Below are 15,544 nucleotides of genomic sequence, written 5' to 3' on the forward strand. Positions count from 1 at the left end.
AATATCGTAGCCCAATTAATTCCAATTGGGCCAACCGTCTTTCTCAGTCATTTCGGTCCACATCCATTTTGAAGCACGATCATTATCTTGAAGAAAATATGTTGTAAGAATAGTTTATAACTTTTAAGTCACATCATTTGTAACATTCTTATTTTTTTGAGGATGGAAACGCAATTATGGAATATACAAACTGAACTTTTCCCTTGCCATGATTGGGCTAGGTGAAAACAACAATGCCCACTAGAAATGTGGTGTGTATTAGAACTTGTATCATTGGACAATCCTAATTGAATCCTAACATCAAGGTAAATTTCAAAATAATCCCTCCAAAAGAAAGATGAATTCAATTTTGTAAAATGTAATTTATGATATTTGCAAATGACCTCCTCATTGACATTTTTTTAACTACGTTTGATCACTAACTGAGGTTCATTCATCGGGCATAACTTTCTTAAAATAATTCACGTATAATTGTTAAAAAGTTTTGATAATAAAAATGCCTTCTGATATTGCAATTGAAATTAAGCATTACTACATATGAGAGACTGCTTATGTTACTACAATCATAATTCTCATATCGACAGTGAAATTAAAATTCACAATTCTTATGAAGAACGTGGTTCGTTCTTATCAAAGGAACCAACATGTATTCGCACTGCATATCTTCCAATTCTTATAGAATGGCATCATCTTTGTAAGTTGTTACATTAAGCCTAATGTACATATGTGGTTCTTATAAGTTAAAGCATCGTCATATATATCAAGGTGGTGTGCTAAATTTGTTCTAGGTTAATTGATCACTTAGTTGATTTCATCTAATCAACTAGGTCAACAATAACCTCCGGATATGCGAGTGGTCACACTGCTGGAGGATATACATAACCTTAAGTACCTGTTTCGTATGTGTTCCTTTTGCCTAGTTAACAGGGATATTAACCATATTACTCATAGGATTAGCGCTCATGCGCTAGACTTTTTTGTTGACCAGGAATTTTGGATTCCTCAATGATAGTTAGTTCCCTCAAGTCTTTACTTGAAATTGTAAAGGTTTTGTTCATCTATAAAATCACTTATCGTTTGGGAAAAAAAAAAAAAACTAGGTCAACAATATATAGTAAAGTCAACATTGGATTCGGTAAATTGCAGATAGTATGGACTTGAGGCATCACGCATTAAATTCTCCATGTTCAATGATTCATTAGTTTCTGCATTTCTTCTGCATGCTTTGGAATATGCAGTAAGATTAGCCATGTGAAGCATCCTCTTGATCAATTAGGAGGCAATTATTGATAAAAGTGAAACTAATACCATGTGGTTTCTGATTCTTTCTGCCTAAGGAAAAGTGGTCTTCCTGTACTTTATCGTAGGAATGTGCAAGTACCGTTAGTCCTTCAAAAATCTAATCTCTAGTTAAGTATTCCCTAGGGCCTAAAAATACTAGCATCTAGAGTGCATAAATTCAGATTATCAAATGATTAAATGATTAATTAATCACCTGAAAAGATGATATGGTGTGAAAACCAAGTTGGAGCCAATCATGTAGCTCCTTGTTTATAGCTTGTGTCACATGCATGTTGACATTTTAGTCATGTTGACTTATACTTCTACTTCATTAATTAAGATTCTACTAATGACTTACTTTTCCCGCTTAATCTTTTTCTTAATATATACTTAGAGGACAAATTTGTTTAAATTCTGATCATCAAGAAAGAGGCAGAAGTAAAATAACATAATATTTGTCTTTCGGCTAAGACGTAGACTTTTTTTTTCAGTTTTTTTTTTTTCAAAAAAGGCTGAAAACTAAAACTTTTCTTCAGCAGAAAGACTGAATGGGGAGATAGAAAAGTTGGTAGCTTTGCAATTCCATTACGGCCGCAATAGTTCTTCTCCCTTATCCATAATGGCAGTTGGTTACTGACAAATTATTTCACTGTTTGGGGAAAATCAACAGTTCATATAGCATATATCAAAATACTGGTCAAAGGCTGAAATTAGTTTTTATTTTATACTTTTACAAAAAGAAAAGTAAAGGGATCGAAGGACATTAATTAAAGGGTAAGTTACTCATAATTTTCCTGTACTTTTGTATAGTATTACAAGATCCCTGTAAGGTTTCAAAATATCCGTGCCACCTTTTTGTGATTTTATGAAAAGTGAAAATTAGATGAAAAATAATCTCTGTAAAACCGTTTGTAAAAATACCAATATTAGCTTTATTTAAATAAGAGTCTAACTGCTTTGCATAGAACTACGGAGGAATTATGCGAATAGATATAGACAGAATCACAGGAAATTAAGCGAATATTTATGTAAAATTAAATGGGAATTAAGTGAATATTATAATTTTATCACATGCAGTTTTAGAGTGCATCTTGAACAATTGTCATAATAGGAGATGCTTTTCATTTATTTTCGCTTTACATAAACTTTACATAATAATATAAAATTTAAAAGATTTATACAGTATTATGTAAATGCATAGCGGTTTATGAGTAATTTACTCTTAATTATATAGCTAGTCGACTGTAACTAGGGCTTGCCCCATTCTTAGAACCAGTTTGACTCCTCTTCTACTAAGTTTTTTTTGTAACTAAAGAGAATTGTCTTTCATAAATGTTGGGCAGGGAACAAAGTCATCCATTCTTGGATGCACAAGAGAGGCAAATGGAATGCAAAGTTTGGCTTTGGCAAATTCTAAGATGAAAATGGACAAAGATGGTTCTCTCTTGCGGACAACTTCTTCCCCAAAATTAAGGTTAATCATTGCATAGTGGTCTTTTTAAAAAAAGAAAATAAAAAAAAGATCGTTGCATAGTGGTCCATGTAGATAAGCTCATGATAGGCACAGGAGCAGTTTTGAAGTTGTGCTAAGAGACGTGCGAGTTATATTCATGAATGCACGTTGCTTGTTTTAAGGGCACCATGTTTCTTGCAGTTTTGATAGCATGTGAACTAATTTGACCCCTAAGACACCCCCTATTGCATCTTACAATTCATAGATAGGTCCAGCAGCCCTTATATTCAAATAAACAGTTGTTTAATGAGATTAATAATGTATTTCCAAATAATCATCAATTAATGTTGTTTATTACGTAATATAATTTCGTGAAACAAGAAATGACGCAATCATTTCAAAGAATTTTAGTGGTTGTACCATTTGATCTTATGCAACTGCCAATGTGTAAGCAAAAGCCAATCATGAAGCAGATGAGCCTTCTGAGAAAAAGAAACATATGTTTGTGAGATTGTTAGTTAGCACACAACAGACTGAAATAAAAGGACATAGAGGTCAACCAGCAGTATCAATTAGCAAAGGTATTAGAGATCCCTTTTCAGAAATTTCTAATGCATTATTATTCAGATATTACATAGTTGTTGACGAGGTGAATGCTAGTCGGACCAGCGAGTCACGAACACATGAGCTCACCTGCCAAACGAAGAGTAGACGGGGTCTTGTCCTCCGGTCTCACTTCGATACTTAAGTTAGATACAATTTGGAAATTGAATGTGTAGATTAGATTGCGTACCTCATTTGGGAGTATTAGATGAGTATTTATAGTAGTTGTGCCTGTTGATAGAATGATGAGGTCTATTCCCTACCTGACATCATGAGGCAGTTTAGGACAGTGGTGTCAGGTGTAGGTCTGATCAGTAGGATGGTTGATAGCCAATCACTCCATCAGTCACAAGTCACACAAATAGCCGAGGTGTAAGTAGTCTTGGAAAAGGAGGTAGACGAGGTGGAACGCCTCTTTAGAGTAACTTTGTGGATCGCCTCGTCTGGGGGTGTTCGAAATGAGGTGTTTGTTGTTGACAGGAGCGAACGGGCTAGTAGAACCGGGCAGACCGAGGTCTCCACAGTTGTCAGACCTAATACTTTTTTTTTTTTCCAATTAGCAAATAGAACCCTTAATTACTTGGTTGCTTTGGAGCAGAGTTTAAGTAATTTCAGCAAGAGCACATATTTTGACTAAAAACATTCTGCTCTTTGATTCACCCTCTGGATATAACTTACCAATGGTAACATATTGCAAAAGGGAAAAGTATAATACACAATTTCCAGATTTTAAACCTAGAGATTCCCAAATTAAATCAAACAAATGACTTGGGTTTCAAGAAAAGTTCCTTCAAATTTCTTGCTCAAAATTTTTCTTTTCATATTATTTACCTAAAATACTTTGGCAACTTCCCCTACTGGACACTAAATTTGGTATGGTACATATTCCCCTTCAATCATGGCCTAATCAAGATTGTTTCTGCCTCTACTTTTTCCTTGAATCAGTGAAGCAACGTTTTTGCTGTGTAAATTGCGATCCCATTTCAGACTATTAATTGTTGACATACATACATACATACATATATCTCAAGAAAAAAAAATTAAAGCTAGAATCCATATAGTTTTCAAAGACTAAAGGTTTGAAGACAATTTAAAGATGATCAATTAAATACTAACCCCACCGAATTACAATTGTGCTCATTGATCATGGCTAATCCTTTGATGCTTTTACAAATTCTGCTATAAGAAGCTGCTTTAAAAGTTAACCAACTCAAAATCTTTTCCAAATTTGATTTGATTAACATTAAACTGTTATAATCAATGGCTAATTTTGCATGAACAAGTAGATTGGTTTTCACTGATAATTCCTTCATTACAACCTTCATCTCTCAACTACTCTTATTTTTTCCTTCTGTTTTTTTTTTTCATCTCTCAACTACTCAAAAACAAAGTTTCAAAAGGAACCTAAATTTTTTTTTTTTAAAAAAGGAAAGCTTCTTCCTAGTCAGGACATAGCCCACATTTATCCATGCTACTCTATCCTCGTGGAATTATGAATTGGAATGCTAAAGCAGAGCAATTAAAGGACTTTTACAGGGATGTTTGCTTGTCATTATCTTGACTTTTCTCTCATGATCTTCCTTTAAAATTACGAAATTTTGCAAATCAATCAATGGGATACAAACCATGTGATCGTAGAATATTTCTTCCATTTAATTATTGAGAACTAGTCTTCCATTTTGTTTTTCCAATTCTTTAAAACCCTTTTCACATTATAATAACCACGTCTCATGTGATAAGAACTTCAGCTGATAATTCTTCTGTTTCTTCTTCTTCTTGTGCTTCACGCTTGCTCATACTGTTTTTGTTGGTTAAAGTTAAACTGCCATTTCTGACATTGACTAAACACAAGAAATTAAAGCAACAAAAATATTGGCAGCATGGCGTGATTTGCTCGATCCCTACATTCACTCCAAGCCTACAAATATCGCCCATTGCTTTTCAAGTTCCTCATCCCTCAGATTATTACAGCAAAATTAATCTTAGCCTTTACAGATTCTAGTAGCCACCCCTGATAAGAAAATAAACAGCAAAATGAGATTTCTCGCTATCCCATTTCTCTTCCTTTTCTTCCTCTTGCCATCAGCTGAGAGTGTAACGTACAATGTGCAGAGTTACGGGGCGAAATCTGATGGGAGAAGTGATTCCACGAATTCTTTTCTGAGTGCATGGGCTGCAGCTTGTGCCTCAGTTGCGCCTGCAACAATCTATGTTCCACCGGGAAGATTTTTGGTTGGTGGAGCCTCATTTTGGGGCCAAAATTGCAAGAATAATGCTATAACCATTCGCATTGATGGAACCCTTGTTGCTCCATCTGATTATAATGTTCTTGGACATTCCGGTAACTGGCTCAAGTTTGAAAGAGTTAATGGACTTTCGATTTACGGTGGAACCCTTGATGGCCAAGGGACTGGTCTCTGGGCTTGCAAAAACTCCGGCAAGCATTGTCCTCAGGGAGCAACGGTAGGTTGGATAGTCTCAATATTGTTTTGAAACTTTATTATTTTTTTTCCAAAACAAGAACCGACATCATTTACATTACTCTAAAGGGTACGATATATTATACAAGACTAACTTCCCTGAGGATTTAACTGCAGGTATACAATACTATAAGTGATTCCTAACTTTTACCAAGTACCAAATAGGCATGTGCTATGAACTTAAAAACCGCAATTGCACTAACAAGCATGTGCCGCGAAATGTTATTCCATATTCAGTTGAATTCGATAATATTGATTGATCATTTCCTTTATGTTGTTTCTTGTTTTTCTATGGTGCTACAGTCATTGGGATTCTACAATTCAAACAAAGTCTTGGTCAGTGGACTAAGTTCATTAAACAGTCAATTTTTCCATATCATCCTTGATGGCTGCCAAAACACTAGGCTAGAAGGAGTAAAGATTTCAGCTCCAGAAAACAGCCCAAACACTGATGGAATTCATGTCCAATCATCTTCTGGCATTACAATTACTAACTCTCACATTGGCACTGGTGATGATTGCATATCATTAGGCCCCGGATGCTCCAACATGTGGGTTGAGAATATCAGCTGTGGTCCTGGCCATGGAATAAGGTATCAAAATCGGAAAGTTATTAAGAGTCCATAGAGTTCTTTAATTGTCGTTGCTGTAATTTTGTTTTGTATGGTCACTAATACATTGACTTTGCGGTTGATTTAGTATTGGTAGCCTGGGAAGCAGTGTGCAAGAACCAGGAGTTAAAAATGTGACAGTTAAAACTGTTACATTTTCGGGCACAGAAAATGGTCTGAGGATAAAAACATGGGCAAAGCCTAGCAAAGGATTTGTTGCCGGAGTTCTGTTTCAGCATGCAGTAATGATTAATGTCCAAAACCCTATCATAATCGACCAAAATTACTGCCCCAGTGGCGGCAGGTGTCCCGGTCAGGTATGATTAAAAGAATCCCTTCTATCACTCTTTTATCTTTCTGGGAAAAAAAAGTTGATAAATTCAGAAATGGAAGCTGATAAATCTGTACATTGACTTTTGGCAGGCCTCAGGCGTGAGGATTAGTGATGTGACATACCAAGATGTACATGGAACATCAGCAACTGAAGTTGCTGTAAATTTTGACTGCAGTAAAAACAATCCATGCAGCCGCATAACTCTGGAAGATGTCAAACTTTCCTACAAGGATCAACCAGCTATGGCTTCATGTATCAATGCAGGCGGATCTTCATCTGGTTTAGTTGAGCCCAAAGCCTGTTTGTAGGAGAAAATATAGAGCTCACTTGAGAAAGTGAAGCAGTCTAGCTTTTTATAATGTACTGTAAAAGTGAAAATCTTGCTTGTGCCTGTGGCGGTATTGGCCTTATTGACCGGAGCCTGGCCTTGCGAGCAACACATTTGATATTAATACAACAACAAAATGTGTTCTAACATCTTCTCTCCTTCATTTATTTGATTTGGTTTATGGAACTCTAAAAAGCATTTGGCAAATTAGCATCCATATCTGAATCTAAAATACTTGTGTTAAATTTAATCCCTAATAACTATACTATCCTAATTAATTATTCCCTTTCTTATTTATAGATCACATATATGTACATGTGCTATGAATTTTTTTTTTTGGGCAAAAAAATATATTCCCAAGATGACACAATTTGAAATGTATGTATAGCCTTTGTAATGTATTTTATTACACATGGAGTTCTAACTCAAAATATTGAATGCAAATGTCTACTCACACATTTACATGGCTGGCAGCCCATCTTTATTCTTTACTCTTTAAAGAGACTATGATTTAAAGGTGTTTTAGTATGGAAATTTTTTTTAAAAGCAATTTTAATTAGATTAATCTTTTCTGCACTGACAGTGTATACACTATCAACGTTGGATGAATAATAACTGTGCAAAATTTAACTTTTGCACACATGTCATGAATCAAACGGTGATAATGTATTTATTGTAGTGTATATAATATTTACTCATTTTAATTTCCACACAAACTCAAATGAGCCATTCACACTAGTATTTATAAACAAGAAGTTCCAAGTCACGATGAGGCCCTTTCTTGTGTACACTTTGTATAGGTTGTGGACCAACTAATATCAAATATTCAAACGGTTTAAAAAATAGAAATAATAAAAAAAAACTGATACTATCAAATGGTTGGATCTGGATGAACACCAATAATAAGTTAAAGTAAATCGTATCCCATCACAACCTACAAACAACAGACTACAAAAATTACTGGGAAACGTGGAGAATGGCAACGCAACATGTTAATACGTGCAAGCATGTCATCCGATAACGTGCTGGCCTCATTTTTCTATTCGAACCACACATCGTTGACAATTCCAATCACAATCCACAAATCTCTCTTGTTTTATACAACAAACTGAATAACTGAACTTACATACTATCAAAGATTAAATAAAGAAAAAGGTTCGGAACTTTATTAGATTAAAACAAAAGGGTGTTTCTTAATACACTCGTTAACATGTCTAATATTCACCTAACCTAACATATATATACATACTACCAATTATTATTCTCTTTTGCATTTATATAGTTTTCGTATTTAATCTTACCTATCGTTTCATATATTTGTTTATTTTTCCTAATTAATCTTATATTTTTAAAAATAGAATTCGTGAAATATATCTTAAGAGGGCCCTATGGGCACCCATTAGATAGACCGAAAGAAAAGATTCAAAAGTTTATTGGTGTGGGTCTGTCTGTGGACTTCAGGTGTTCATATTTTAAAAAGTGATGTTAATTAGGGAAAGCATATAAATGTAGGATATAGTAATAATTGTCAGTGTGCGAATTTATACGGTAGATTAGGTGTATTTTGAAAAAGTGATGTTAATTAAGGAAATCATGTAAATGCGAGACATAATAATAATTGTTAGTGTTCGAATTTATATGGTAGATTAGGTGTGATTTAGGTGTAGCACCCATTGGAAAAAACTCTTTTTACTTTTAGAAAAAACTCTATTAGTTTTGTATTGTCCTTCTCTTTGTTTATTTTTGTGGTCACATTAAGCAATGATTGGCTCATAAAGGCCACTATTAATTCCCAATCCAATAGCATTAATTGGGGTTAAATCAAGGAGCTAGAGTCCTTAATCAAAACTTCCTATTGACAAAGTTCTAACAAGCCCTTTAAATATGCTTTTTGAAGGGCCAATTACCTTTTAAATACAAATTTTAACTGAGTTTAATACCATTAGTTTGATTGAGAGCACGTTTGACTCCACTCCATTTCGAACTTGGTTTATTTGAGAACACTTGATGAAGTTCCGCATTGATTCGAGACATTTGCTTGTTTGCAGGGGAGCCAAGACCCATGACCGGCATATGCAATGATGCATTTCTTTAGATTAGGCTATCAATTATCTATAGCTAGGGATGGCCACGGTTCACATTTGAACCAGAATCGGAATTTGGAAATCGGAATGGGAATTATAACTGTGATTAAAGGTTCAGATTCAGATTTACCAAATACTTGGATTAGAGAACCAACAGCTTAAAACTAGTTCAAATAGTCTGAAAAACCACTTACTACCTAAATTTATTTGGCCTATTTAGAATTCAATATCAATAGTCAACACTTAACATGAACAGTTCTAATCGTAATCCAACAACCCATTGCTCTATCCCATTAGTAAGTCTAGATCCTATAACTACACTAAGACAAAGACCAATCCAATTTAATCTGTAATGAGGCATTCTCATAAAATTTTGCGTCATTTTTTCTTTTTCCTTGCACATGATAATATAATAAAGTTCTTATTTTTTTTTCTACATTTATTGTCATATTATCTCAGAATTAATTTTGTGACAATACAAAACTAAAAGAACCGGAACTATAACCAGAAAAAATAGAATCGTAATCGAAATAACATTGGAATTGAAATCAGATCGGAATTGGGGGTTGAAGAACTGTAACTGAAACTATCCCTATTAAAAAAAACTGGAACCATTGATTTTTAAATCGGAACCAGCGGTTCTGGATCCATGACCATATCTGTCTACAGCTTCATAAGGCTTTAGAACTTTGAAGTTCTGCAGCTAAAATTATTAGAGCTGTACACATTTCGTTTCTGGTTGAAGTTTTAGTTGCAGATAACAAATAGAATGATCAGTTTGCACCTTAATTTACCTTGTATTCTTAACTGCGAAGACAAAAACCAAATAATTCCTTTTTTCGCTTCTGAATTTTTTTTAAAAAGTAAGAAATGGTACAAAATGGTGTATATGATGGAGGTGATGGCGGCCAAAAGAGGGAAATTGGGATGTTAGACTAGTCTTGTGCGTAAAGCAATCCAGACGCCATATGCATAGCATTGTACCCAAAAAAGGGACTAAAAGGAGGAGGTGGTTTCTTCAATTTGCTGTTCAAGTTGGCGGTTGTTTTCTTTGTGCCCATTTTCCTTTCGATCTATATTATCAACTAACTGATCAATGGCCTCTTTACTAAGGAACCAATTGAATATTTGTATTTTGAAGTCTTGCTTGCCAATTACTTCTTTATCGTATTGGTCGTTGTTTTCATTTGCGGATTCAAGAAAATGGGTTTCGTCTAAGCAATCATATCAAACTCCTTATATTTTGTGAAACAGTTAACTTCATCACAATTCTATATTAACATTGACTTTGTCCTTTATCTCATAATCAGTTTCCCATTTGGCTTCTTTATAGTTAATTTTTTTGTTAATAAGATTACAAAAAGAAAAAACCATTATGGTAGGAGTAGTCAACCAATTATAAACTAACCCATAAAATAATTAAAATTATAACTTAATAACACTACAAATTAATCCATATATATTGGTGGATAAAACTCTGCAAACATTCAGTGAGATTTGAATTCAAGATCTCAAATTCCTAGTTCTTGAAATTGCTTGAAAAGTTTAATTAATATAGCTATTTTTTGATCAATTTAATTATTTTTTGCTAAATCTCAAGTTTATTACGGTTAGTAATCACTAAATCATTAAATGAATCATGACTTGGCTCCACAGAGTGGATGGTCTATTTAAACATGATCGTACATGTCTTGTATTGGATCACAGACGCCTATTTTGGAAGGCAGAATGAAAGTCCTATAATCTTCATGTACAATTGTGAAAGGAGTTAATTTACGCTAGAAGTACAGTCCTAATTACTATTGTTCCCATGGCACAAACTTTCCACCAATGTCAATGCATGCACTTTTACCCAAAAAGCAGCCAAACTCCAAAGCTATTTTAGGCTTGAAGTAATGTTCATTCTTTTTCCGTTGTGACCATCACACATTTCCCATCCCAATTCCGGCGCTGGTTGCTTGCTTTTGATTCCAATTGGTTCAAAAGTTAGCACATTCTTTTCTCATCCTTTCTACTTCCAACTGATCACAATTTATGCTGCACTTAATCCCTCTATAAATATCCCACTCCAGTGCTTTTATTCTTCATCCTTCAAACTCCATCTCAATTCTTGATTCCACTACATTCTTCTTCCCTTGTCCCCTCTCCTTCCTTTTACAGTTGTGAGTGCGTGAAAAAGTTGAAAATGGAGAAACCCATTAGTCTTTTTACTCTTACACTTCTCTTCTTGTTGTTCAATCAATCATTGGCCATTCCTGGCACATACAACATCTTAGACTTGGGAGCAAAACCTGATGGGAAAACTGATTCATCCAAGTCGTTATTAAGTGCATGGGCTGCAGCTTGTGGCTCTCCCGAACCGGCCACAATTTTTGTACCAAAAGGAAGGTATTTGGTGAAGCAAGCACAATTTCTGGGACCATGCAGGAATAGAGCTATAAGCTTTAGAATAGATGGTACCCTCGTGGCTCCTTCAGATTACAAACTCATTGGAAATGCTGATTTCTGGCTTCAGTTTCAATGGGTCGATGGAGTTTTCATTCGCGGTGGCATTCTTGATGGCCAGGGTACTGATCTCTGGGGTTGCAAAGCCTCCGGCAGGAAGTGTCCAAGCGGCGCAGCGGTAAGTCAAAATGACCGAATTGCCCCTTCACCATTTCAGTTCCTATTTTCTCTCTTCACAAACTGCTTAGGAGTTAGTGGGGAAGTGGGAAGTTTATGTAATGTGCATTCAATTGGACTCTAATAGTGGCCATAACTGAAGCTAGTGGGGAAGTGGGAAGTTTCAAGGTTTGATCAAAAGACTAATGAGAAATAATTAATAACTAACATTTCCGTTAAACTTACTCACACTCATTAATTGTCAAAGTGGGAATATATCTAGACATTACATTAGCAAGAAATGTCACATGGTTCATATACTCCCGGGTGCCCATTTGGCGGTTACAATTTGAACTGATATATGAATTTGGCCTTTTGAGTTCTCAGTTCTAGGAAATTTTAAGCTGTCTATAAATTATGAATCTGATTTCTTTAAATACATTTTTTTGGGCACATTTTCAAGGAACCATTCAAATCTAAATGCTGGTAAGATGTATGAGCTAAGCATCTTAATGGCCTGCAGTCTGTCTAAGTAATGCTTTTTTTTTTAAATGGCCTTTTTTTATGCATGCAGACATTGGGATTTACCAACTCCAACAACATTGCAATTGCCGGCCTTACTTCTCTCAATAGCCAATTATTCCACTTGGTGTTCAACGGCTGCAACACCGTGAAACTGCAAGGAGTAAAGGTTTTGGCGGCTGGAAACAGCCTCAACACGGACGGGATTCATGTGCAATATTCATCAGGAGTCACAATCTTGAATTCCAAGATCAGTACTGGAGATGACTGCGTTTCAATTGGCCCTGGCACTACTAGTTTGTGGATTGAAAATGTTCTTTGTGGCCCTGGCCATGGTATCAGGTAACTAAAATTAATTATCATCTTCTTTTTAAAGAACCAATTTTATTTATTTGGAAAATCTGAGTCTGATTATTACTATTATTTTTGGGGGTCAGCATTGGGAGTCTTGGAAAGGATTTTGAAGAAGAGGGAGTACAGAATGTGACTGTAAAAAATGTTACATTCAAGAATACACAGAATGGTGTAAGGATTAAATCATGGGGTAGGCCAAGCAAAGGTTTTGTCAAGGATGTTTTGTTCCAGCATGTCACCATGATCAATGTCCAAAACCCCATCCTTATTGATCAGAACTATTGCCCAGATAACATCAACTGTCCTGGCCAGGTAAACTTCTACATATATAAATTATTTCACTTCCTGGCTAAAGATAATGAAGAGTTTGTGTTAACCCTTTTTCCATTTGAACAAAAGAAAGTAAAGCATGAAGATGGACAACTAAGTGAACATCTCTTTCTGCATATTTCAAAATACACATAATTTTCTGATAACTTGTACTTCAATATTTTTGACAGGTGTCAGGCATTAAAATAAATGATGTTACGTATCAAGACATCCACGGAACATCAGCAACAGCAATTGCAGTCAGATTTGATTGTAGCAAGAAGAATCCATGCATCGGAATAAGATTGGAAGATGTGAAGTTGACATACAAAAATCAACCAGCCAAATCATCTTGTGCCAATGCTGCTGGAACTACACTTGGTCTGCTTGGCCCTGATAGCTGTTTGTAGACAAAGGAAAAAAAAAAGAAAAAAGAAAAAAAGGATAAAGAAAAATGGTAGTAGGACATATAATGGGGACATATAATGGGGAAATTATAGCACAGAAAGTGGCTTTAGATGGACATTGCGTGCGGCTGAGGCGTTGGCGTAGTGTTATCGTTCGCCTGGCCATGCAATAGTAGTCATTGTAATCAACAAGTCCAATGGACTGAGAATTAGTTTCCAATAGTAAAATGAATTTAATTTAAGTTACTCAATTTGCATGGCCCCTTTGTTCTTATCCTACAAAATTTTATGTTTTTGGACTAATCAGATTTAAAGGGTTTATCTTAATGAAAAATTTGTAATCCAATGCCAAAGAAGTATGAATCATAGAAAGAAATGAAATTTAAGGATAAAAAAGAGTAGGTGCTAGTACTCAATATTGATAATAATGATAATAACTCAATATTATCCAACAGAAAAATCTATAAACATTGGAAAAATAAAATCTTATAAAATGTGCAAAAAGTGACAGATTTCATAATTACCAAAGTTCAGTAACTTCCAATAACTTCCACTATTTTAACCTCTAATAATTTCTTTTTTTTTATTTCTTCGGAAAAATTCATAATATACTTTTTTTGGTTCGCGAAAAAAAAAATTCTAATAACTTCCATTGGTCTTAATAAAATAAATAATTTTTTTTCTTAATTTGTACACCCATATATAGGGTGTCCTTTTCCATATGGATATCAGAGACTGAGGTTTCAAGTAGGGAAATACAATGAAACACGATCAATCATATGAGACACATATAAACAAAGTTAATTCAACCGATTACTAGCAAGTTCAAGTTGTAATTAATTTTTCTATGGATGAATTTGGTTCATTGGTGTTACAGTCGAGATGAGATCCAGTTTTAGAAGTTTTTGCTATAAGAAGCTGCTTAAAGAGTTATAACCATTCATCTTTCTTACGTTATAACGTGCATTTTCATCCTGTATTTTTCTAATGAGTGCCCATATAGGCACTTATTCATACATTTAAATCATTTCTAACCAATCACATAAATGCACAGCTAACAATTATTATCATACAAGTATTTTCTCTATTTAACTCTATTTTCTCAAACACGAGTACAGATTAAATCTGCTGGGAAATGTCGAGACTGGCAAAGTATGATATGAGGCAAGGCAACAATAATAATACATGCAGGCATGTCATCCCCTAACACGGTACCCGGGCCTTGTTCTTGTGTTTGTATAACATATATAATGAACAACTCCAATCACAATCCAGAAATCTTTCCACGCGTGGGCCTTTCTCGAAACTGAATAATTGAACTTACAATATGTTCTATGAAGGTCAAACATCCCAAAAAAAAAAAAAAAGATTTAGAACGTTATTAATTTTTTCTTTGTCCTTTGATAAGAGTTTATTTTACGTATTTTTAAGTGCATTTTATTAGTAAATTTTGAGTTGATTATTTAGTTTTATAATTAAAATAACTAAGGTTTTGGTAAAAATATACATTTTTTGTAAAAGTGGCTAATATTGCATTTCTATTGATTTTAATAGTAAAAACTTCATTTTCATACAGGAATGATGATTCAACCACCAAAGGATGTCAATTGAAGTGAAAAATAGAGATTTGGTGATGAATTCAAAGTGGTAAAAAGAAAAATGAAGTGAAAAACGTTTAAGTAAGGAAATGCAAGTCAAGACAGTTTTGACACTCTTCGGTATTTCGACTATATCTAGAGCTACACTGATCGGATTGAGGTGATATTTATACTGTTTTAAAGCTAAGAAAGAGATATACAATTTGTATGAAGACATCGAAATCCATTTCTGCCATATTCATGGGCAAAAAGTTGGAATACAGAAGCTGCACTCTGTGGTCGGAATTGGAAACAGAGGTTTGACCAGGTGATAGTATTTCGATCATATCTCAGGATACACAACTCCGATTTGGATTTTTTTTAGAGCATTGGAAAGCTAACCCAAAGGGCTACAACTTTTGTGATTTGCACAAAAGCCAGTTCGGCCTTCATCATGGAGAAAAATGCAGTTGAATTGAGGTCAAAAGTAAAAACGCGTATGGCAGCCGAATTTCTGCAATTGGCTCAGCGATTTTTCTCATCTTCACACTACTTTTCAGCTAGAGTTGGAGAGAAAACGTAGGCTGCATATGTTTCTGA

At 34.6% G+C, this 15,544-nt stretch overlaps 2 protein-coding genes across 2 annotated transcripts; both read left to right on the forward strand.

Annotated features, from left to right (window-relative positions):
• The first annotated feature begins 5,371 nt into the window (after positions 1–5,371).
• LOC113767090 (polygalacturonase-like) lies at positions 5,372–7,191 on the forward strand. Its single transcript, XM_027311265.1, has 4 exons — positions 5,372–5,800; positions 6,121–6,410; positions 6,517–6,745; positions 6,852–7,191. The coding sequence occupies exons 1-4, from the start codon at positions 5,372–5,374 to the stop codon at positions 7,068–7,070; spliced, it is 1,167 nt and encodes a 388-aa protein (XP_027167066.1). The 3' UTR covers positions 7,071–7,191.
• A 4,168-nt stretch (positions 7,192–11,359) lies between these two features.
• On the forward strand, positions 11,360–13,370 carry LOC113766825 (polygalacturonase-like). The gene is made up of 4 exons (XM_027310984.1): positions 11,360–11,797; positions 12,350–12,639; positions 12,735–12,963; positions 13,152–13,370. Exons 1-4 carry the CDS (start codon positions 11,360–11,362, stop codon positions 13,368–13,370), a joined length of 1,176 nt encoding a protein of 391 aa, XP_027166785.1.
• The last annotated feature ends 2,174 nt before the right edge of the window (positions 13,371–15,544 follow it).

This window comes from Coffea eugenioides, chromosome 3 (genome assembly GCF_003713205.1).
Source record: "Coffea eugenioides isolate CCC68of chromosome 3, Ceug_1.0, whole genome shotgun sequence".
Classification (NCBI taxonomy): domain Eukaryota; kingdom Viridiplantae; phylum Streptophyta; class Magnoliopsida; order Gentianales; family Rubiaceae; genus Coffea; species Coffea eugenioides.